General features: G+C 42.3%; 1 protein-coding gene across 4 annotated transcripts in view; it reads left to right on the forward strand.

The window, feature by feature from the left end:
- ncoa1 (nuclear receptor coactivator 1) overlaps positions 1-23,872 on the forward strand; it is a 64,130-nt gene extending 40,258 nt beyond the window's left edge. For all 4 annotated transcript variants that reach the window (XM_088931965.1, XM_088931954.1, XM_088931975.1 and 1 more), the window contains 17 exons: positions 3,142-3,254; positions 4,521-4,698; positions 6,564-6,743; positions 8,517-8,612; positions 9,800-9,940; positions 11,134-11,281; positions 12,971-13,982; positions 14,798-14,960; positions 15,350-15,505; positions 16,179-16,299; positions 16,419-16,587; positions 17,828-18,100; positions 18,844-18,948; positions 19,482-19,863; positions 20,645-20,819; positions 21,792-21,978; positions 22,321-23,872. In XM_088931965.1, the coding sequence (XP_088788091.1) occupies positions 3,142-3,254; positions 4,521-4,698; positions 6,564-6,743; positions 8,517-8,612; positions 9,800-9,940; positions 11,134-11,281; positions 12,971-13,982; positions 14,798-14,960; positions 15,350-15,505; positions 16,179-16,299; positions 16,419-16,587; positions 17,828-18,100; positions 18,844-18,948; positions 19,482-19,863; positions 20,645-20,819; positions 21,792-21,978; positions 22,321-22,488 (3,767 nt within the window). In that variant the 3' untranslated portion in view covers positions 22,489-23,872. The remainder of the gene's footprint in view (positions 1-3,141; positions 3,255-4,520; positions 4,699-6,563; positions 6,744-8,516; positions 8,613-9,799; positions 9,941-11,133; positions 11,282-12,970; positions 13,983-14,797; positions 14,961-15,349; positions 15,506-16,178; positions 16,300-16,418; positions 16,588-17,827; positions 18,101-18,843; positions 18,949-19,481; positions 19,864-20,644; positions 20,820-21,791; positions 21,979-22,320) is intronic.
- The last annotated feature ends 702 nt before the right edge of the window (positions 23,873-24,574 follow it).

The raw sequence follows: 24,574 nt of genomic DNA on the forward strand, positions 1-24,574 counted from the left end.
AATTTTCTTCATTTGACTTACCAATATGCATCTAATAAACCAGGGCAGTGGATTGGCCACATTCTGCAGTGAGCAAATTACAACCAGATTAACTACGCATCTATACACTCGGACTGAATGCGTTCAAAAAGTGAACAGACAGCATGGCTGGAGGAGACATCGATCAAACATAGGAAAGGTTACAGACGAGAAGAGCGCATTCAGTCCCTCTAGCCCATTTGGTAGTTAGCAGTTAATTTGAGCCAAGGATCTCAAAGAATCTCATCCAACTGTTTCTTGAAGGAAACCATATTGGCTGGGTAGCTTTTTTCATACTCCCACAACCCTTTCCCCTTTTCAGTGCACATCCGTGCAGTTTCCACTCGAGTCTTCCGGTTTGTGTTTCACTGCTCACTCTGAAAGAATTCCCTGGGTTGCTTTTTGAATGACTTGGAGGATTTTGAATGCTTGAATCAGGTCCCCAGTTGGTCTTCTCTGTTTAAGACTAAAAGGTTCTGATCCTTCAGCCTGTCTGTGTCAGACCCATTTTAATAGCATCTCTAATATGTAATGTGGCTGTAATGGTTAATCTCAGCTGCATCTCCATCTCTGCCAGTGTTATCTGGTTGGTCCTCTCTTCATTATCTGGATTAATTCTTGAGCAGCGATTTCTTAATTTATCATGTCATTTCTTAATGTAAATGATGTGTCACCATAAAAAGAAAAGTCATTGCATTACTAGTCTCTTCTATCTCTTTGCCCAGTTTTTTTTTTTTTGCCACATCATCACATCACTTTCAGTAACCACTTTTCCAATTCCATGTCATTGTGGCAAGGAGTGGGTTTGGTTCCACTACTTAACCCGGGCTGCATTGGGTACAGGGCAGGATACACCCTGCATGGGACAGCAGTTCACTGCAAGACACGTTCATACAATGCATACACTCACTCCATGGCCAATTTACAGAAGCCACATTAATCTACAAAGAGTGTCTCTGGGCTGTGGTAAGTAACCGTAGCTCCTGGAGGACAACAACATGACCACAGGAAAAACATACAAGCTACAGCACAGGAGTTAAACCCAGGGCCCTGGTGCTAATGCTAACCACCCTGTCACCCATTTTATATTTGTAGTTTATGCTTTTACTACCTGCTTTCAAAACTCTGCATTAAATATGATCTGTCAGGTATTTCCCTTCTCTTGAATTTGATCAAATTCTTTTAATTGAATTTAAGTTGCCACTTCTACGGTCTTTGCTAATCCTCCTAATGCAGTATCATCTGCAAACATGACTTGTTTACTAATCGTACAAGAATCTAGATCATAGATTTAAATTAGTAGAGCAGTGGACATTGTACAGATCCCTTTGGCAATCCATTAGTTACATTACCCCAGTTTGAATATTCACCCCTTATTTGTACTCTTCTGTTTCTATTTATTAAGAAACCTTTATTAAGATAAAAGTAAAAAATAAAACATTTAATTCATTTTTATGAAGAAATATATTATTATTCTGTTTATTAAAAATGGTTTAATCCAAACGTTAGCATTTCCCTGAACCTAGCTGGGTCTTGGAAAGCTTTTAAGGCTGCTTATGTCCTTTCAGTTTAGCAGTTAGACTTAAAAATGAATTTGTGCTCCTGCACACTCTCCTTCACTGTACTGTAGTGATCACACTTCCCTTGGTTGGGATGTCAGGGGGAGGACTTTCAGCCATAGTTGAAAGGCATGATAATGATATCCACACATTAAATAATAATAATTTATTAAAAATTAATCAATTTTGAACTTATAAGTAATGAGCGATGTTGACTTTTAAAAATTATATACTTGTACTGTAATCATACACAGCCCTTTCATCAGAGGACTGTCTCTTATTTGCAGATCACTGATTCTTTAGAAGGACTGCGCAGGTTCTCTGCCTGTGGCACTTTCTGTCACTATAGTATGCATGTCATAGAGGAATGACAAATGCTATTGACATCTCGGATAAGGGAGTGGCCTCCCCATTGATATTCTGTCCAAGTGAGGTATCCTGCTCTTGTTCTTACTACCGTTATTACTGGGCAGTAGTGTATTGTTGACTATTACTGTTCTTCTTTTAATTACATATCATAGACAGTGAAGATAGATCTATATCTTTTGTCATGTCTTCAGCCATAGTTGGAATTCATTACAATAAAAAACTGTACAGTAACAACCACATCCTACGTATAGACAAGATCTCTCCTAGTTGTAAAGTTGTAAATTGCAGATCACTGACATTCCTCAAAGATTGGCTTTCAAATGAATGTTAGACAATCGTTTACAGTACCTATTACTCTTCTATTTGTATGTTATTGTGCATAACCCTGTCAGAGGTTGGTGACCATGTGTATATAACCCAAAACCAAGGACAAAACAGAGCAAGCTCAAATACAACCTGTTTGTATACACTACAGCCCAAGATCTAGCACTAAAAGGAGCAGGCACAAACATACAGTAGGTGAATTTATTAACTCTTTCTGAAAAAAGATTATTGCTCATGCGGGAGGGCTCTGATTTAATATTGTAGGGCTCATTAATTGATTTTATCATTTTTTGTGTTCAGCAACAAATAGCAAGGGCGACTGCATAAAGTTCACTGTAACGTTTGAGAAGTCTCAGGTCTTAAATGTACTCGTACCTTATCAAGCATTCATACCTTGTGTTACATTCTGCCATCAGATTAAATATAAGTGATCGTATGGTTTCATAGTTCCCACAGCTTTAGGAAAGGTTAGTATTAAACCTCAAGGACCACTGCCCAGCAAGCTTTATGAGTCTCTTTTACTTGTTATCTGCTTCGGACTTGCGAGCAACGTCAAGCTGACTCACTTGAGGACAGAATTATTGCAGTTCTGTGCAGTTTGTTTAATTGGGGCAGCACAGGGGCTCAGTGGTTAGCATTGCTGCCTTGCAGTGCTGGGGCCCTGGGTTGAATTCTTAGGGTGCTGTCTGTGTGGAGTTTGTATGTTCTCCCCATGTTTGTGTGTTTTTCCTCCAGATTCTCCGAAAATTATTCGAAAGTTGAAGCACCCAGGCAATGAACTAGCCAATCAAAGAATTACTGTGTTAGCACTCCTCCTTGCTCTGCGTAGTGTGAGGCCTCCACTGAAAACAGCTGTTTTCTGTGTGTGTAGAGAAAGCTGCTGCTGCGCTGATGTCGCCCGACGATGAAGTGCAGAAGAGTGACATCTCATCCAGCAGCCAGGGGATGATTGAGAAGGAAGCCTTGTGTCCTCTTTTGCTAGAGGTAAGGAGATGCCTGACAGCCTCCCCTGAGCCTTCTCAGTTTGGGAAATACATGCTAATTGTCTACAACAGGAACGGGAGACTTGCACAAATATTTATGGACATTTTAGCCTGCCTTGATGAGCATATGACAAGTGCACATGATTTGAATGCTTGATTAAATACAATTGACGGCTATTAGTGAATATTAATGATTTCTGACAACAAGAGGGAGGGAGGGTACACGATATTCAAAACAGGTTTGACTTGTATGTGTTAAAACAAGGACACGTGTTTCATACAATAATTTAAACAGTTCAGTATAAATACAGCAACACAGAATTCCATTATGATACAATGAACACTTGCCAAAGCGCTTGTTTTCCCATGTGTCTTCTGCATTCATGGTGGAAATGTGAGGCTCCTGTTTTACGATGCTGTGCTGTACTCCTTTTCTAGCTGCTAGTTACAAACATTAGTCTCCTAACAGTCCTTGCCAAGCTGCTAGTTAGAAACATATTTATGTTCGCTCCACATTGGTGATCAGTCACGGATGTGGTATGTTTATCAAGCCTGCTCATTTTTTAAATGCAGTCCCTGTACAATACATTCCCAGGCTTTAATGAATTTCCTAATCTAATAGGCTCACATTGAATCTCTTTGGCCTTGAACAGAGAAGATTACAAGGGTACTTAATCAAGTTATTCAATATTCCCAAAGGCATTGGCAGTTGGTCTAATGGACTTCTTCAGGATCCGCTGAACCAGCGGAGACAAGCAGGGACTACTGACATGTACATTTCGATCTGAAAACGGGAGGTGCTTCTTTACACAAAAGTTTGTTGGAGTCTAGAAAATACTATGCAGTCATCCTGTTGAAGTTAATAACAATTGGATTAGATCGTTAGATCAGTAACTGCCAGTAACCAAAGCTTGTTGGGTCTGAAAAGCTACTGCTTTTTTAATGTTTTTACATTATGTAGCTATATATTTATGTAGAAATACAGTATAGCAGGAAAGTACTTTTTTTATACACTACCCTCAAAATGAAAAAGCCATAGTAAATGCATATTTGAGTATTAAACACATTGATTTAGAAACCTCAAAAACACTTTCCCAGCTAAATTAGTAACGGAACTGAGTGATGGCAACTTAGTGTTCCCATAAGAACTTTTTCATATCAGGTCATCTTCTGCAGGTGCATCTCCATCTGTGCTCCCTGTGTGTGTCATGCTTAGTATCTGTTTCCTTTCCTCACACTGTGTATGTCTTGCTTTTGTTTCTCTTAGGCACTGGATGGCTTCTTCTTCGTGGTTAATCGTGAGGGCCGGATTGTCTTCGTCTCGGAGAATGTGACTAACTACCTTGGTTACCCCCAGGAGGAGCTGATGAGCTCCAGTGTGTACAGCATCCTGCATGTGGGCGACCACAATGAATTTGTTCGCAACCTGCTGCCCAAGAGCTTGGGTGAGTTTGCTTGGTAGGGTAGGTCATGCACTTTGCCTTAGAGCCGAGAAAATGTGCACCTGAATGAATCAGGCTGATGTTTTTTTAAAGCAATATTGCTAAAGCTGAAAACAGCAAAAACTGTTTTTAAAACTATGTACAGAAAAAAAGAATACAGTTGTACATCATGTTAGATTGCCCTCCAAGTTTTAACTTAAGAGTCAGAATAGAATCTTCCAACCTTCTTTGAACCAAACAGCTTATTTATTGGGATTAATGTCAGTCAGGGTATGAGTGCTTATTAAAAACTAGTCAAAGCAATGGATTGTTCAGATTTGTGTCCACACTAATGACTAGACGCCATTCTGAATTCTGAATAATTTTATTAATATAATAATAAGGCCTTCTCTGAATCAACACATTTCAGTGTGCTCCATATGGGCACAGGAATTCACTTAATTCTCATAATTAGGCTCTGCTATACGTATAGTCTCCAGTAAACTTTCAATTTAAAAACCATTGTTGTTTTTTTATTCTCTGCCTTCAGGTGCATTCAGCTTATTACTGTCACCCATGAAGGCACACATTATAAACATGAAAGTCAAACTTTAGTGTTACGATTTCAAACGTAAAAAGAACTCGCCCCTCTTGCTCCCATTCTTGTAGTTATAGATATGGTGGATTATGTTGTACAAGATCCATCCGCCAATCTGTTCATTTCCTGATCCACTCCAGTATAGAGTCGGGGTTGCTGGAGACTCTCCTGGGAAGCAATGGGTGCAAGGAAGGATACATTCTGGATGGGACGCCAGTCCACCGCAGGGCACACACAGACACAAACTCACGCCGGGGCCAATTTTCCCAGAAGCCAATTAACCTTCCAGTTATGCCTTTGAACTGAGGAAAACTAGAGCAACCGGAAAATGGCCAATTTTGCCAATACCGTTTGACATTCCTGTATGATATACATACTATAAGAAAACGCGTATGAACACGGGAAGACCATACAGACTCCACACAGATGTAAAGAGAAACTGATCTGATGATAAGTGCCAATAAAAAAGCCAACTGTTCCTTTGAAATTGAAAACACTGTACAGATTTCACACTACAGAACCCAAATGAGTAATTTAAGAGCATAGGAAAGTGATGGTTCAAGAAGAGCTTAGAGCTTATTTGGAACATCTGGTTTCAACACCATCTTACTAATCATTGATATTTGGCATCTTATTTTTTACAAAATTCACAGTGACCCACATATGTTACTTGAAGGCAAATATCAGAAGAAGAAAGTATTTGTATGAACTGAAAGGAAATGGGATACATGTAATGACTGTTGCTATTAGGTGAATACACAATTCAAATAGGTTTTTATTCTGCTTTGTTGATTCAAAGGTTTTCTACAAAGATGGAAGAATAAAAGACTCTTCTGAAAGAAGCATATGTAGCATATGTTTCTTGTTTTCTTGTTTTTTGTTTTTTTGCAAAGTATAAATAACATGCTTCAGTGGAAGAGAAGGCTTGTCCCTATGATTAGAAGTTCTTCTTGGACACAGAATAAGACATTGTCATGCAATGAATAGCTATGACAGAAATTTAGACGAACACTATTGTCCTAATACAAGAGGAGAGAGAGCAATGTAAATATTCAATTGGTAACAGTAGATTTATGTGAAAATACCTCAGTGCAAATATCACTGTACATGGACAGTCTTTCCAGGTGCTTTGATCGTAATACAGTAATCATTCTTCTAGTAGTTTGAGTTCAGAGGTCAGTGTGGAAATTCATGACTGTGCCTTGATTATAGGGTAACTGCCAAATGGTTTCTTTCCAAGTGACAGTCTAATTTTTTTTTTATAGATTGACATTCCTTTATCTTTCTGCAGTCAATGGGGTTCCCTGGCCTCAGGAGTCTACTGGTAGGAACAGCCATACTTTCAACTGCCGCATGCTGAAACGACCCCCTGACGAGGTGGACTCAGAGAACCAGGAAGCACGGCAGCAGTATGAGATAATGCAGTGCTTCACTGTTTCTCAACCTAGAGCCATGCATGAGGAGGGCGAGGGTAAGATCTGCACACGGCCTCGCTTTACATAGGCAGATGCTCTGACAACATCACTAGTGACACTGACACAGGCAGACACACTCTGACAAACACCACCAGTGTCACTGACACAGGCAGATACACTCTGACAAACACCACCAGTATCACTGACACAGGCAGACACACTCTGACAAACACCACCAGTATCACTGACACAGGCAAACACACTCTGACAAACACCACCAGTATCACTGACACAGGCAAACACTCTGACAAACACCACCAGTGTCACTGACACAGGCAAACACTCTGACAAACACCACCAGTGTCACTGACACAGGCAGACACACTCTGACACCACCAGTGTCACTGACACAGACAGACACACTCTGACAAACACCACCAGTATCACTGACACAGGCAAACACACTCTGACAAACACCACCAGTGTCACTGACACAGACAGACACACTCTGACAAACACCAACAGTGTCACTGACACAGGCAGACACTCTGACAAACACCAACAGTGACACGAACACAGGCAGACACACTCTAACAAACACCACCAGTGTCACTGACACAGGCAGATACACTCTGACAAACACCACCAGTATCACTGACACAGGCAGACACACTCTGACAAACACCACCAGTATCACTGACACAGGCAAACACACTCTGACAAACACCACCAGTATCACTGACACAGGCAAACACACTCTGACAAACACCACCAGTATCACTGACACAGGCAAACACACTCTGACAAACACCACCAGTGTCACTGACACAGGCAGACACACACTAACAAACACCACCAGTGACACTGACACAGGCAGGCACACTCTGACAAACACCACCAGTGTCACTGACACAGGCAAACACACTCTGACAAACACCACCAGTGTCACTGACACAGGCAGACACACTCTGACAAACACCACCAGTGTCACTGACACAGACAGACACACTCTGACAAACACCACCAGTGTCACTGACACAGGCAGACACTCTGACAAACACCAACAGTGACACTAACACAGGCAGACACACACTGACAGACACCACCAGTGTCACTGACACAGGCAGACACACACTGACAGACACCACCAGTGACACTGACACAGGCAGGCACACTCTGACAAACACCACCAATGTCACTGACACAGGCAAACACACTCTGACAAACACCACCAGTGACACTGACACAGGTAGACACACTCTGACAAAAAACCACCAGTGTCACTGACACAGGCAGACACACACTGACAAAACACCACCAGTGTCACTGACACAGGCAAACACACACTGACAAACACCAACAGTGACACTGACACAGGCAGACACACTCTGAAAAACACCACCAGTGTCACTGACACAGGCAGACACACACTGACAAAACACCACCAGTGACACTGACACAGGCAGATACACTCTGACAAACACCTTCAGTGACATTGACACAGGCAAACACACTCCAACAAACACTCTGACACACTCTGACAAACACTACCAGTGTCACTTAAATGAATCCCTGGACTGCACAGTTAGGATATAGGCGAGTGAGGTAACATAGACTTCAGGTAGGCTGAGGCTATCAGAAAATGTTTCAGAAAATGTTTAAATTGGTTTATTCAAAAGTAGTTTTAAAGAAAGTAATTCATTTTTGCAGGTGATAGCTTGTTTCACAGTCCTTGAAAGCTCCGTGAAATATGCAAAATAGCAAATTAAGTAGAGTTGAAAGCTGGGCTTTGGTGCATGTTTGCCTGACTTCCTGCTGTCTTCTTTCAGACCTTCAGAGCTGTCTCATCTGCATTGCCTGCCGTCTGCCACGCCCACAGCTGCCTGTCAGCACTGAGTCCTTCATCACCAGACAGGACCCCACAGGTAAGAAACAGTGGTTTCACATCAACAAGGGCAGCAGGAAGCTGAATTAAATTTGATGTGGTAGCAAACAATTTAAATCCCTTCCGCTTCTTTTTTAACTTCTTAAAATGAACAATTCTGTAAATTGTCAAGTGTAAATCACAAAACGATGCAGTCTTTTTCCATAGTGTGTTTCTCAACTACAGAAAGGCAGTTAAGAATCTAATAGAAAAAAAACTAATGTGTAAATTAGTAGAACTGTGAAAAAGTTGAATATGATCTTGATTTCTAAAGCTTCCTGTCTCTGAACAGAGAAAGTTTGAAAAATAACCACCCTCCTGGGGTATTCTCTTAAGCTTAGGGTCCTAACCCACGGTTGTGTCCTTTCCAGATACCAGGAACACAGTAACTTATCTGAAAGCTGGGGCCTCGAGTGAGTGGCTCAGCTGGTAAATGTGCTTCCTTTGCTAGGGGTCATCATAGGATTGAGCCTGACTCATGTAATTGGCGTATACAGTGTACACTTCTCTCACTTTTCTTACGGCTCTCGTGACATGTTCGGTATTTTGTGTCTTCTGTTTTATTCTGTGATGTTGCTTCTACCTGGAATGTCATTTGTCCTAACGGCTGTTCCCATTAAATCTAGCTTTTGAAAAATTTGTCAAGGCTAAATGCCACTAAGAATATACAGGAAAAAGATGAGCGTGGCACAAGGCATAAAACTGAAGAAAAGCATCTTAATTGAGCGTATTTCTACACTCCCCTGTTTTCTTTAAAATTTGATAGTTTCCTGAGGTTATCTACTCTCAAAAAAGCCTGCTTACATATAAAAATAACTCAGTCATCCCTGGAGTCTGCAGATTTCATACCAGAGGGTAACTTGTGGTTTTCAGCATCAGTAACTAAATTTGTACTGCTGGATTGGCAGGTGGTTCAGAATATTCATTTTAACCAGGGTATGTTTAGGTTCCTGGGGAGCTAACTTGATAAAGTGTTGAGCTAGTAACGTAGAAGAGCTGTTTTTGTTAATCCTCAAACCCACCAGCTGCGTGGCAAGCATATTGGAAGCCAGGTGTGATATAAACAGCAAACGTAACTTCTACTTTCAATGCAGGAAAGTGTCAAGTTAACAGCTAAGACTTCTGACCCTCTTTAAGCATTGTATATTGTCTATAAGATTTGTTAATAGGTGCTTTCCTGTGTTTCAGGAAAGATCATCTCAATTGAGACAAGTGCGCTCCGTGCCACAGGACGTCCTGGGTGGGAGGACCTCGTCCGGAAGTGTATCTATGCCTTCTTCCAGCCCCAGGGCAAGGAGCCGTCCTATGCGAAGCAGCTCCTTCAGGAGGGTGAGGACCACAAAACCCATCCCTGAAGACACCTTTATCGAGTGTTTCGCTTGTTTTAAGATGGGCAAATAGACAGAGGATTGTCTTTACAAAAGACTCGAGTGCTCTGTACAGTATGTTTCACTCCTTTCCATCACCAACGGGTTCCCATATAACCATGAAGCAGATGATTTTTTTTTTTTAAACCAGGAAAGAACTGAATGAAATCCAGCCCAGTCAGCCCCTTGCGTTTCTCATAGGCTCATAAAGGCAGCTGTAAAAGCCTGCTTTAAATATTTAATCGTCTGATAATCCTGTTGATATTCTGAGTGTTGGAAGCAACATATTGGGGCTGTCATAGATTATCACCACAGACAAGCAGGGTATCGATTTCGGGTCTTATTGTAGAATATGTTTCTCATTCATTTTTACTGTTTGTGTATTTATAAGTTCACATAATGGAAATCCTCTGTTTATTGCATTTAAATTAGAAGAGTACATTTCATTAAAGAAGGAAGAATCTGGGTTATGACTGTATCCTTGAACTGTAATATAGCGTCTTTAATAATATGTCACAATTTAACCAGTATCTTCGAATTGACTGCTGTGTACGTAATGGTGATTCGAATTAGAATGTCGGAGGAGTATGACTATTAACATTTTGAAAGGACATTTTGCCATCACAACAAAAAACATTTTGGCTTGATGATCTGAAGTGAGGCAGCACAGAGGCGCAGTGATTAGCATTGCTGCTTCACAGCGCTGGGGCCCTGGGTTCAGTTCCTGGGGTGCTATCTGTGTGGAGATGGTACTGTATGTTTTATTCAGTACCAGCATTATTCAGGATTTCCTCTCACTGTCCAAAGACATTCTGGTACTGTAGGTTAATTGACTTCTGGGAAAATTGGTTCTAGGCATAAGTGTCTGTGTCTGTATTGGTGTCTATCTGCCCTGCAATGGACTGGCGTCCCATCCAGGGTGTATCCTGCCTTGCACCCATTGTACCCATAGCTCCCATTGCTTGCCAACTCCTGTTCCCCCATGACTCTGTATTGCATACAGTGGTTAGAACATTGATGGATGCATCGTAAGAGAAAAAAAAATGTCTCCAGTCATTAGATCCTGTGTTGTGTTATGCCTTGCAATAAACTAGAGGAGAGAGGCACTAGTTCAGCCCTCTCTTTCTGATGCGGTGTCTCTCTGTGTCTGTTTAGTGATATCCCATGGTACGGCCATCAGCCCGGTGTACCGTTTCACTCTGAATGATGGCACTACTCTCAGCGCTCAGACACGCTGCAAATTGTGCTACCCGCCCAACCAGGATATGCAACCTTTCATCATGGGCATCCACACTATTGACAGGTACAGCTCCGTACTTCAGAACGTCCTCAACTGTATGATCTTTGTGGTAAAGGGTGCACTGATTGTTTCCTGGGATTGCTGTTTTCTTTTTTCTTTTTGCATTATTTCTGTTGAAGGGCCCTAACTGCGAATCAAAATGACATTAAGTTTAAAAATGTTAATATCTTCATTTTAAATAACACATTTAGAAAATACTGTACGTACAGTAGCTTGCTTTTGGGGCTCTGACTGTACTTCACAGTTCAGAGCTCTATCTGATGTGATGGTTGAATGACCTTACCAACCACAAAGTCACAAACAAGAATGTTGGGCTACAGCTTTTTGGATACCTCTGCACTGCTTGTTGTTACATCAATGCCAGTATCAGTAGAATCACTTAAAGCATGATGATGCTCATCTCACATGGCAAACATTTCTCAATAATTTTTGCAGAAATCTGGTATCAATTTCCTGCTGTGCAGCTGTCTCTTAGCCGAGTCAGGCATCTATGGGATGAACTGGATATACATGTAAAAGGACCCAGATAAGGCTTGATCTGATATATGCAGTTTAGGTTGCATGAAGGAATGTTCTCTGTTCGTGTTCTCTCTAATGTACTTTCTCATTAGAATCCTCTAAACACCTGATGAAATGGTGACAATCAAAACTTGAAAAATAAACCATTTAATGCTTTTTCTTGAATCTAGTGTTGTAGTGATGAACTGTTTCTGTATAGCGTTTGCTTAAAACTACTTATTTTGTGCAAGACAACAAATATCTTTATATACAAGTAAAAAAAGTTAAAATCTCAATAAAGAATATTATATCTTATAAAGAATATACAGTACATACACGGTTAGACAATGAAATACTTTGCTGCAAAGTTGTATTTATTTCAAATGTATTGTTAATCATGTTACTTCTACACTAAAACAAAGTGAATACTGGTATCCAGACTCCCAAAGGAAGTCTTTTTGACCCAGGGCAGTCATGACCTAGTCTCAGAAGCTGGAAAGAAAAAATAACTTTGTTATTGTCCTCAAAGTGAACACAAACAATTACAACACTGACATCGTCTCTTGAGAGACTATGACCAGGGTCCATATTGGATGGAGGATAAGTCTGCTGTAAGAATCTCAGTACTTTCAAGCCATATGAAGACAACCTGAGATGGAATCAGATCAGCGATCCAGCAATTCTCTTTCTACTTAGAAAAAAAACTGTTATAGTCTGTACTGGATTGGCCTCATGAAACATCTCTGGATCCACAAATAAGGCGATCATGGAAGACGATCATTCTTGACTGCATGGAATGTGAAAAGAGAGAGCAATCCCATTACAAATATGTTATTACTAATTGTACAATATTCAGAGTAAAAGGGTGTTGAATTCATTACACTTTTACACTGCCATACAGATGAGGATGCAACTGACAATGAATAATTCAATTAACAATTGAATTATTGCACCTTGCATCTAACCAGTAATGAAGTTAACTTTTCTGATTAAATAAGCACCCAAAAAAAAACAATTCAACAAATGAATTGTAACTCTATCCTCCTGTTTGTGTAAAACAACTTAAAGAGATTGTTTTGGTTTTTTTTGGTGCTTTTTTCATATTTTTAATCCGAAAAAATACCTTCATTATTGGTTAGATGTAAGGGGCAGGCAACTTTTTATGTATTTTTCCTCTTTTTGTTTCTCTCCAAGGGAACACAACACTGCAAGCTCTCAGGAAAACACTAACACTGGCCCTCTGTCCACGCATGGGAGCCAGTCTCCAGCCCAGCCCACCCGCTCTCCTGCTGTGCAGCCAAGCATGGAGCTCAGCCAGACTGCTGGCATGGGTGTCCACCTCAACAATGGGAACAGCAGCGGGACTGGCCCAGCCACACCTACCAGCCACCCACCAGGGTACCTTACACCCAGTCGGATGGGCACCCAACAGTTAAACAGTCCTTCTCCCCTTGGTAGCCCACTGGGAACTACCCCCACCTCATTCATGTCTCCCAGGCTGCCTCGTGGGAGCCCTGGGCTCGGAGGGAGCCCTAGAGTGTCGGGGAATCCCTTCTCCCCTTCCACACCCAGCCTTCATTCCCCAGCAGGGGCACCCAGCAGTAGTGGAAACCTGAGCAGACAGCAGTCAGGTTGTCATGGAGAGTGTGCCGGCACCCCTCTCAGTTTCTCGACGCCCTCTCCGATCCCGCAGAGACAGACCAGCACTCCTGCTAGCTCACCAGTACGCCCTCCCCTCGCAAAACCGGCCGAGGGGCTGCCTGAGAGCAGAGAGGACCACACCAAGACTCCTCAACAGCTCAGCAACGCCAAGCTGGCCCAGCTCCTGGACGGCTGCGCAGGCAGACCCTCGGAAACAGACACGCCCCCCTCCTTGCCAGCCCCCTGCCCGGCCTCCCACAGCTCGCTGACGGAGCGCCACAAGATCTTGCATCGGCTCCTGCAGGACAACAGCCCCACAGAGCCGACCGAGGGCGGGAGAAAGGACGTGGAAATCAAGAAGGAGCCTTCTACCTGTTCACCCAGCTCCAGGGAGCCCCAGGACCACCAGCTGCTGCGGTTTCTCCTGGACACAGAAGATAAGGATTTGGGAGGCCTTCCAACCTCTTCTGCCCTCAGCCTCCAAACTGTCAGAGTGAAGGCAGGGAAAACGCCTGAAGCAGAGTCCAGTGCCTCCCCCAAGCCAAATGACCGGCCAAGAAATCAGGTAGCACCTTTTCCCAGCATGCCTGAGCTCAAGCATTACAGTGGCTTCCTAAGAGTCATATCATCTAGGAGATGATGGGTCTGCATTTAATTAGGATTGAGGATACACATTGATTTGAGGCAAGCAGAATGAGGTTTGCCCCTTTTTTGATCTGCAGGAAATACCATGATGAAACTCTAGCCTAGTATTTGAAGCTGTTCATTTAGGCTTTTTTAGGAGTTCATTACACCGAGTTGCTGACCAACACAACCTAATGCTTAGCATTTCACACTCTTTTCCGTCTGTTGAAACTCAATAGCATAGCTGTGATGGTCTAAGCCTCTGTATTATTTAGTTATTTAATGCAAACCAAATACTTTCAGAAGAAGTGAGAGCTAAAGCTAAGTATCCTTTCCCTTTTTACATTTACTTAAAGGAAGTAGATTAGAAACGATTTAAAGGTGCATGATTCACCTGATTTGACCAAATACTGTAATACCAAAAGTCATATTTTGTACACTATCATTTAGCTACACTACACCCCTTACGAGTTATTCAATACACTGAAGAAAAAAAATACAAAGTGTAATATATTTTAAATACCCCCTCTTTGTTAGTTGGCAGTGAGATGTACAGTATGTACTGAGGGTAAGAACGGTTGTTTGCATCTTGGCAGGTCATTTTACAGTTCTCTGATAGCACAAATCATCTGTTCCAACCTTCCCTACAGCTAAACCCCGCCACACTTTTATATTATTTCTTCACTTACTTGCGTATTCTGGAAGTACTGGCTGCTGGTGAGATGTTGACCTTCCCTTTGCCTGCTGTTTTCCCAGTTTGGAGCTGACCTGGACACGGTAAACCAACTGCTGCACACACTGGCTGGCGGTCCGGGGGTAAAACTGCCCGAGGAGCAGGGCGACTCACAGCAGCCAGGAGAATCCAGCCTTCCCAGGGGTGTGAGCGTGAAGCAGGAGCCCAGCAGCACCCCTGGCCGTGGTGAGATGGGGATGGAGGAAGATGAAATGGGGGGGAAAAATCGCGGTGCCCATTTCACACTAGACCCACTTTTTGTTTTACGGTAGTCATTCTTTGATGGGAACTAAACTTCCAGATCTTGATTTTATTATCGAGATCTGCCTGGAACATAGTTTTTTTCTGAGCAACTTTGGTTCAAAACACCCTTGACTTGAAAAAGAATTTACCGTAGTGTGTCCCTGAAGATGCTTCAGGTCATCAGCAGGACTAACGAGCGCTGGCGTCAACAGAGAGTTTAACATAGGATGAGTAAAGATAGCCTTGGTAAGGGTCTACCGTGCAATCACATACATTGAATGGAAGCCTAAACTGATAAGGTTTCTCCTTTCCTCTTCCTTTCTGCGATTCAGGTTTCAGTGATGGGCCCAGACTACAGAGCCAATCACCTTTTGAGTTCTGTGGTCCCTCCACTCCCTCCCAAGGCCAAGGAGACCATTTCCTGTCACCTAAGGGCAGCAGCCCATTCAGAGAGTCAGGCCATGTGAACACCTTCAGGACTGACACAGGTACAGGTGTGACATAAGACACAGGCATTTAGGACATGTGCACTCTGAGAGACAGGTCAAATATTAAGTTTTCAAATCCAGCAAGAATTAAAAGCTTAATGTATGTTCTATTTTGCTGGAATGCAGAATTGTATTAGTTTATCTATAAGCCGGAGTCTAACCTGGCAAGTAACGGGATGCCAGTCTATCTCAGGGCACACGCAGACGCATACACATACACACACTCACACCAGGGCCAATTTTATAGAAGCCAATTAGGCTTCCATGTCTTTGAACCGTGGAGGGAAACTGTAGCTCCTGGAGGAAACAAAACAAACACAGGGAGAGAACATAGGGAGAACATACAAACTCCACACAGATAGCACCCTCGCAATTGAAAACAGAGCTCCAGCAATGCTAACCACTGTGCCACTGTGCTGTTCATTTAGTCTAGTTTTGGGCTTTGCTCATTTTTGTTCACGCAGGGGACAGCTTTTTTAAATATCTTGCAATGTATTAAGCGTGCTTCCTATTTTATATGTGCAAGGAAAAAGTAAATCTCTCATTCATCTGTTCTACGTTTTTGGCATTACTGTTAGAATTAGGATTTCTCAGAATCCTGTAGCCCTGCAAATTATTTCTCTCCTTGTCTAGAAGAAGGGATGCATGGAAATTTCTGTGTGTTCTTTTGCAGGACTCCCAAAGATGGAGCTTACAGGGTCACAGCAGTTCCATCCTCCCCCCATGGCCGAGCCCATGCCTTTTGAAGGCAATATGGGAAGTGTGAATGATAGTGCTCTGACAGTTCCACCAGAGTGAGTGTCATCTCTCATATTCTTCACCATCCATTTTTCAACACATGACCCTGTCACATGGTCCCCAGAGATGTTCCAGGTACCTTCTCCTCTAGTGTAACACTCTTCCCATCCCCCAGGCAGTGCATCCCGTGCCCCCTGGATGAGATGCTGTGTCCTCCGACTACTGTGGAGGGCCGTAATGATGAGAAAGCACTGCTTGATCAGTTAGTGTCTTTCCTGAGTGGCACAGATGAGAGTGAACTGGTGGCCCTGGACCGTGCACTGGGCATTGACAAGCTCGTGCAGGTGAGCATTTCATTACAGGCTTGGGGTCACTTGGTTGTCATCCTTACTTTAAAAGTGGTTAAAAGTGCCTTAGTTCTGTTGCAGCTGTTGCATGCTGTCAGAATGAAAACAAAACAAAGTTAGCTATGGGTATGATTACCTGAGCGTTAAAAAAGCCCAGCAGTGCTGATGCACATACCTGATCAGCCTCTGGGCAGACTGCTGTGGGATGCTCGGCTAATTTGAGCATCAGCTGGTGGAGGTTTGCTTAGTCTATGCTGTTTCCTGTTGATGGCACTGGAAAGTTGGTTCCACAGATGTTCGTGGTGGGAAAGAGCATGTCTGGCCTTGAGTCAAGAAAGAAAACTGGCCATGGAAGAACAAGAACATCAACATTTTTGTCTTGATGTTTTGCCATTGTAATCCTACCAGTGTAGGATTCTCACTTTCCTGTTGGAACATTGCTGCTTCTGAAGTAGTTTGCAGGAATGGACAGGCTGTTGTTTCAAAGACTTTAGACAGTCTTCATTGCTATCTCTCACCTTTCTTGTCTTAATTAAAATGTCATTTTGAGGTACTCTTCATACTGATCCTTAATCAACTTGTTTTTCAGCCATTATTCTGAGGTATATGGCTATGATCCCATATGTCTATAATCCTCATAGCTGCAATACACAACACTGAGCCCATGGCAGTTTTATGAAATCATGTGACTTGAGTTCGGCCTTTTTTTCATTCTAAGAAACAATACTGCTCGTTGAACCTGTCCACTCACTATTTTAAACATAATTAACATGTATGGGCTCAATTAGGTACTGCTGTTAAATTTAGACTATTGTGTTTTGATTATGCATCAGAATATGTCTGGACGATAAGTGATGGAAAAAATTATATGACATTTATATTACAAAAAAACTAGTAGCTTAGCTTTTTCTGCAGCCTGGTCACAGTGTAATACAGCAATACAAATACTTGCGAAGGGGGTATGCGTATTAGCTCAGTGGTGGTAAACTCCAGTCTGATGTACCAGACGGTTTCTGGTTTTCTTTCCACCTGAGCCCTTAATTACCTAATTGATCTCATTATTTGCTTAGTCGGACAAGTTGAAGCCTTTCCTCGTTTTCAAGGAGAAGGAGATTTATTGCATCTGCTAGGCAGCAGCCCTAGAGTTATGGACTTGGGTACACCTGCATTACCTGTTGAATGCGTGTTGTACATGGGGTGTTGAGAGGCTCACACACACTTTCCCCATTGCTTTCAGGGTTGCTGTTTGGATAGCCTTTCTCAGCAGTTCCCTGCTCAGGCCCCCATGCTGATGGATCCCAAGCCTCCTGGCTACACATCACAGTTCCCTCCTGGTTCCCCCCAGTTCTCTTCCGCAATGGGAAGAGCTCAAGGCCTGGGGTTTGGAGGCCCACGTGGAGCCTTCCCTGGAGGAATAGGGATGGGGCCGCGGCCTCCCATGGCTCGGCCTCCTGGTCTGCCAAACCAGCTGAGACTGCAGCTCCAGCAGAGGCTCCAAGGCCAGCAGCAGGTACCAGCTCGGTCTCCTAAAGTACCACACTCAAAACTCATTTTCAAAAGAACCATTGAGGGCTGGCGGGACTTGACAGGCTCAAAACAGCCTGCAGTGTTCTGATGTGGAAAGGTGATAGACCTAGAGCATAGACCTTGGCAACTCCCTTAAACATAGAAGCTTCAATACAAGCATCAAGTATTTTAAAATTTCTGTCAGGAATATTTTCTATTACTTGTTCATGTACAGTATGCTGCAAAAATGTAAAATAATCTGCTGGTTGTTAATTAAATCTGTAGTTAGTCTGTGGTGGTTGAAGGACTAAATCTGTAAAAGGGGAATTATGTCTGTAAAATCAGAAATACCTTAATAACCATGAAATGCCTAGATCATAAAACAAAGAAATAATAAATAATACATAGGTTTAAAATTCAGGTTTAAATCCATTGGTGCCTTATGGGGGTAGGTTGTTTGCTTACGATTTGATACAATTAAAAATTGTATGAAATGTTATATGATTAAAATGTATATTTACAAAAGATCCAGAAAGCATACATATGGTTTATATATTTTTTCTGATATAATAATGTGTTTTTGGGCTAAAAAATGTAAGTCGTAATTTAATGCACATTCTACAATAGCAGACAGTCCTTCTCCCTATTAATCTGTTAAACCGATGGTTTATAGTATTGGTAATCAGAATGTTACAAATAGCAACTTGTATGTGCTGATCTCACGTGTCTCCCTTTCTGGTTTAATAGCTAATGCAGCAGAACCGACAGGCCCAGATGGGTCAGTTTCCAGGGGCAGTGCCTGTTGCTATGGGGATGCGTCCCAGCATGCAGCAGCCACAGCTGCCATCTCAGGTAAGTGAGCTCGAGTAGAAGACAACTGCAGTGTAAGGGTGTATGCAGAACAGAATGCCTCAGCTGTCTTCTCCTCTTCTGTGATTTGCACAGTAGTAGAGTGTGACAAATTCTCGAAAAGGAAAGGCCACAAAGTGGTGTCCTAAATGGCCCAAGCAGTAGGGGTCCTAGCTCAAAGTGTAGATCGAGTTCCATGGCTCAAATGTTCTAGGTTTGAACCTGGGCATTGTCACTAGCTGACTGTGACTGGGATTTTCCAAGCATTGGAGTACAACTCTCAAAGTAGGTATTATAAATATGCAATATTCATTTTTTTAGCCTTTGTATGTAATGTAAAAGTATGTTATGATTTTGTTTTCGGCTGAAGTGACAGAACATGGTGATGAAGGACGCAAACCTGTATTCGTTTTTCCTTTTGTTGTTGTTTTCGCGGAATCCTCACGCTTCCCAGAGCTTGTAGAAGCCTCTCTGTGCCTGCAGTAAGCAGTCTGTCCGGAGTGAGGAGGTGTCTGACTGTCTCTTTCACCACACAGCCCCCTCTCAATGCTCAGATGCTGGCACAGAGGCAGCGCGAGCTCTACAGCATCCAGCACCGCCAGCGGCAGCTCCTGCAGCAGAAGGCCATGCTCATGCGGCAGCAGGGGTTCGCGGGGGGGCCCATGGGCGTAGCACGGCTCCCTAAAGGCCCTCAGCAGCAGCAGCAGTTTACCTTCCCTCCAGGCTACAGTCCAGCTGCTGGGAACCCCCCCAACTCTCCTAGTCCTTTCACCCCCATGGGTGGGCCTCCCGACCCAACACTACCTGCAAGGGGCCCAATGGCAAACCAGGGCCTGATGGGTAATGTTCAAGGACAGTTTGGAGGGGCCGTGAATTCTCCTGTTCAGCCCAGTATCTTTCAGCAATTTGGAGGCCCGGGTAAGCGCCCTGCTACGTGGCATTGCATCTGCATATGATTCATTGAGGCTGGGTATTTTTTAGCATTGATCTGGTTGAGTCGCAGAATAGCTTACTGCTTCATTTTCATTGCAGAGAGATTGTATTCTACAGCTGTGTTCTTGTTTTCCATCTGTTCAGAAATTACAGATTTACAGCAAAGCACAGACATCTTGTGTATTTACAAATGTATCCTGATGCACTGGCAGGTGGTTCGATCTTTTCAGATGTGCTGGAGGAGATCTGTTACTCAGTACATGCATACTTGACTAATATTACACCCAATTAAAGCACACCCAGAATGTATGCTCCTAAACTTTTATAAACCATAGTACCAAATTACTGACCTAATATCAAAACTTATTGTGTTTTTACTCACATATTCAATACTACTGCCGACATTAGAAACATTCCATAAATGAAAAGATAAATAAAAAGATTAAAAGCCCGTCATTATTTCCCACATACTGTACACATTAAATATGGCTGCATTTCTAATACTGTAATTTTGTCTGTACCATTCCTGGTTTACAAAGTCCATTTTTCTGACTAGCATCTGTGAAATTATAATTGACTTTGATTGTATACAAGAGATCAAAGTGATAAAATGTGCATACCGGCCTTGTTTGACTCATTGTCTTGGGATCTGGGACTGACTATGGTTATATGTGGCAAAAGGGTTCTGTCTTTTTTTTAATTTATGTTCTGATTGTCTCAGGAACCTAGGTTTCCTCAAAACTGCCATTTCTTTCTTCCTGTTTAGGAATGGTCCAGCAGGGGGAGCCACCTTTCCCTCCTGCCCTCAGCCCCACCAGCCCCCTGCTGTCACCACAGATCTCCACTTCCCAGAGTCCTATGCTCCAGCAGACACAGCCTCCTCCTGGATACCAGTCACCTGACTTAAAAAACTGGCAACAGGGCAGTATGGGAAATAACAGGTATTTTAATGAACCAGTAAACATTTTAACAGGATATTGTTTGTTCGCATTTGTCTTAGGGAGTGGAAGCTAAATATAATTGCAGTACAAAAGCAGAGTAAAAAAAAGTAATTTTTCACTAAATCACAAAATTCTGCCTCTACTAGTCTACCCCCTATTGACCAAATGTGACATGACAGACTGTTCTTGCCAGGATGTTAGTTTTTCAAAACTTCTCTGCTACCTCTCAGATTTCAGAAATGCTGTGTGCTGTAAATGCCAGTATGATCTATTGAGTTGAAATAATGGGAAGTCTAAAGTCACCGTCCAAAGTATTTGTTTTTTCTCTTATTTTGTTTACAAACAATTTATCTAGATTGTATCATAAGTTTTATCTACAGTCGAGCCTAGAAATCAAGAAGGAATAAAAAAATTGGAAACAGGTATCTAGTGGTATAGCAGTCATGAAGTAATTACATTGTTAAATTAATAAAAAATACATATCAATTTTAATCTAGACTACCTGGATTAAAAATACAAATAATAATTTATTAGTCATGGCACTAAAGAACACTGATAGAGATAAAATTACTACTGTAGGTTCTGATTTTGTTTTTCACTCACATACAGAACCTGTACAGTATACAGTATGTGCTTATAGTAGACTAATTTCCGCCTTCCTTTACACAACACATACCCTGTACTTCCAATTGTGTTTCAAGGCAAATGTTTCTGTGACATAATCAGAACACTTAATTAATGCTTAATAGGAAGGAAATTACTTCTGTTTGGTCAGTTTTGGGTCATTAAAATGTTAACATAGCAGAATTCTGCAGGGTTTCACCAACACACATTCTGTTTTGTCAAGTAAGCCTGTAGTTAAAGAGAACATTGGAAAATCAAAGGAATAAATACGTCAGCATGTGTTTTTTTTTCAGTCTGAGGAATGACACTGCCTGTGTTCTGATATTCTCTTGATGTGTAATTTGACAGCATGTACAACCAGTCAGGACAGACCCCTCCCCAGGCATTTGGCCAGCAAGGTGTGTACAACAACATGAGCATCACGGTGTCGATGGCAGGGGGCACCGGAGGTGTGGGCTCGATTCCATCCATGGGACCACCCGTTGGCATGGGTAACAGTAACATGGGCAGTGTCAGCTCCATGTGTAACGATCAGGTGAGTGCTGAGCAAGGAGGAGGAGGGGGGGGGGGGAGTTCATCATACAGTACTTCTCCATTTGCTGTCAGCCAATGAGTGTCAGTAAAACACAGTTAAAGAACTTGGAATATCTCTCCTGTTTACTCTGTGACTATGGGCTGGGTTTTAACCAAAGAAAATAAAGTGTTAATTTTACATTATAATGTGCATTTGTGCCAGGTGGTCAGAATATAGTTTGAAATTTAAATTATCTCATATAGTGTTATTTACAGTGTTATAGTTTAGCTCATTCTCATTCCATGTCTTCATGTTGACAGTGGTTTTAGAGCTCTCCCTCTTGTGTGTTCTGTATCTCCCCAGGTACAACAGGTTCAAGTTTTTGCTGATGTCCAATGTACAGTTAACTTGGTAGGCAGTGACCCCTACTTGAATCAGTCTGGCCCTTTGGGATCACAGAAAGGAGGAGCTGGCGCCCAGACCACCCCATCACAGCAGAAAAGCCTCCTTCAGCAGCTGTTAACTGAATGACACCCTAGGCAGGGCGGAGCGTTTCACAAAGAGATATTTATATTTTTCACAAGTTTCTTTTTAATTTTCCTCAAGATTGGTTTGGGGGGCCGGTGATGGGGTGATTGAATATCTCGGCCTGTTGGCAGAGTTCTCGATTCCTGGTTGCTTACTCAGAAGATCTGTTTTCTGGCTGGAGAAGCACGTTGCATCTTGGCCACATTAAGGCGGACCTGCTTTGTGACTCGCTGCCTTTGTCAGGCAGGGTTGGAAGATCTGGTGCAAAATGGAGTGTAACTGCTGAGCTTGGCTCATTCTTTGGCCAGCTGGAGCAGCAGTGCGATGGAATAACACTTTGGGAAAGTGTTTTGTTTCCTGTTCAGCAAGGATTGTTCAGTTTCAGCAGGATCTGTCACTGATCGGCCCTCCACTGCAGTGCCTAGTGGAAGGACTTTCACTTTTGATTTCTCAGTGAAATGGAACAAGAATCACCAGGATGGAAGACTTAGCACGCTGTCTGCCACAGGCTTCCCTGGGGAAAATGTTTTATAAATAATAGGTTACAAATGTTCAACACAAATCTCTTTTCTAGCAGCTGTGAATATTTGGAGCCTCAGAGGCTCTCTTTGGCCTATCAGTGTTTATTGCAATGTGTACCGTGCAGAATTGAAGTATTGTACAGTACAGATGGACTAGACTGGGATGAGCTAAAGGTTTCTACCATCCTTTCAAACGTAATTGAATTACTTTGAAGACAACAGTAATTCTGAAGTAAAACTCACAAATATAATTGGAGTTTGAAGCAGAATTAAGAATTGTTTTCTGTTTCAGAATTTGAAAATTGGTATCTGTCATTGTTTTATTGTTCTCGGAGGCAACGTTTTTGGCATTACGAGTGTGCAAACTTGCTTTTATTTCATTGAACGCGAAGAAAAAAAGTTGTTTTGGATTTGGAACGTTTCATTTCGGTCAGGTTGGCTTTGCAGGTTTTAATTTTTCTCAGATCTGGCATCTTGTGGTCCCATTTGATTAAACAACAAAACAATAACAGATTGAGCACATAAAACATGATAATTTGAAATGGTAAATTAGTTAATGGGGTCTAGCTCACCTTCTGAATTTTAAAGGAATCCTGCAAATACAAATTCTTTGCTCATCCCCACAGTTGGTACAGTGACACTACAACACGGTCACACCCTGCTGTACAGTACAGCTTGAAGACTGTTGTGCTTGTGCTTACTGTAGCAGTCAGACACTGTTCAGGGTTAACCTAGGTTGACATTGTTGTAACACTATTGGTATTGTTACCAGGCATCAAATGTAAAAAAAAAAGAGCAACAACAAAAAAGAAGATATTAACAAGCAATAACAGTAACATGAGGTAAAAGATATTTTTAGAAAAAAATTGAATTGTGAAAATATAAAAGGAAATCAAAAGTCTAATTCCTTTAGCTATATTCTGATTTCAGAACAGCTGTTGAAAGAAACCTTGTACAAATGAGAATTTTATGGTCCAAATAGCTTATTTTCTCACTGTGTATTTCCAGGGTGATTCACAAATCTTGCAATGTTGTCAGAGCACCGCAGAAATGGAAAGAGGGTTTCCAGAGACTGTGGCAGTGACACGGCCTAATGCATTCCTTTGGTCATCAGAGAGTTGTAACACTCCCAGTAGAAGCACTTGTAGAGAGAAGGGTCAGAGCTCAGATTCACCAAGCTGATTTTTGCTGTGGATGCAGAACTAACGGAACAGCTGCCGCTCCTGCTGTAGTGCTCTCTCATTCGAAAACACATTCCCAAGGTCAGCGTAACAATACTGTGCAGTGCAAGACATCAGATGTCCCATGTCGGGGGCCATTAATGCAGTGGCAGCAACACTTGACAGTTGCAGTGATGAGCCAAGACATTTGTGCACTTGCTTAGTTCTTACCTGCAGTGGTAGAAGGATGAAGGAAGTGATTCTGTGAATCAGTGAAAGAGTAAATTGTAGAGTGTACCATCTTCCCAGATGAGGTAATTCTTCACCTGAATGAGACGATGAGCTGGTAGAATACAGGTCAGTGGGGGTAAGGTGTTGATCTGTGTAGCTATGGAACCACATGTTGTT

This window comes from Atractosteus spatula, chromosome 2 (genome assembly GCF_055471065.1).
Source record: "Atractosteus spatula isolate fAtrSpa1 chromosome 2, fAtrSpa1.hap1, whole genome shotgun sequence".
NCBI lineage: Eukaryota > Metazoa > Chordata > Actinopteri > Semionotiformes > Lepisosteidae > Atractosteus > Atractosteus spatula.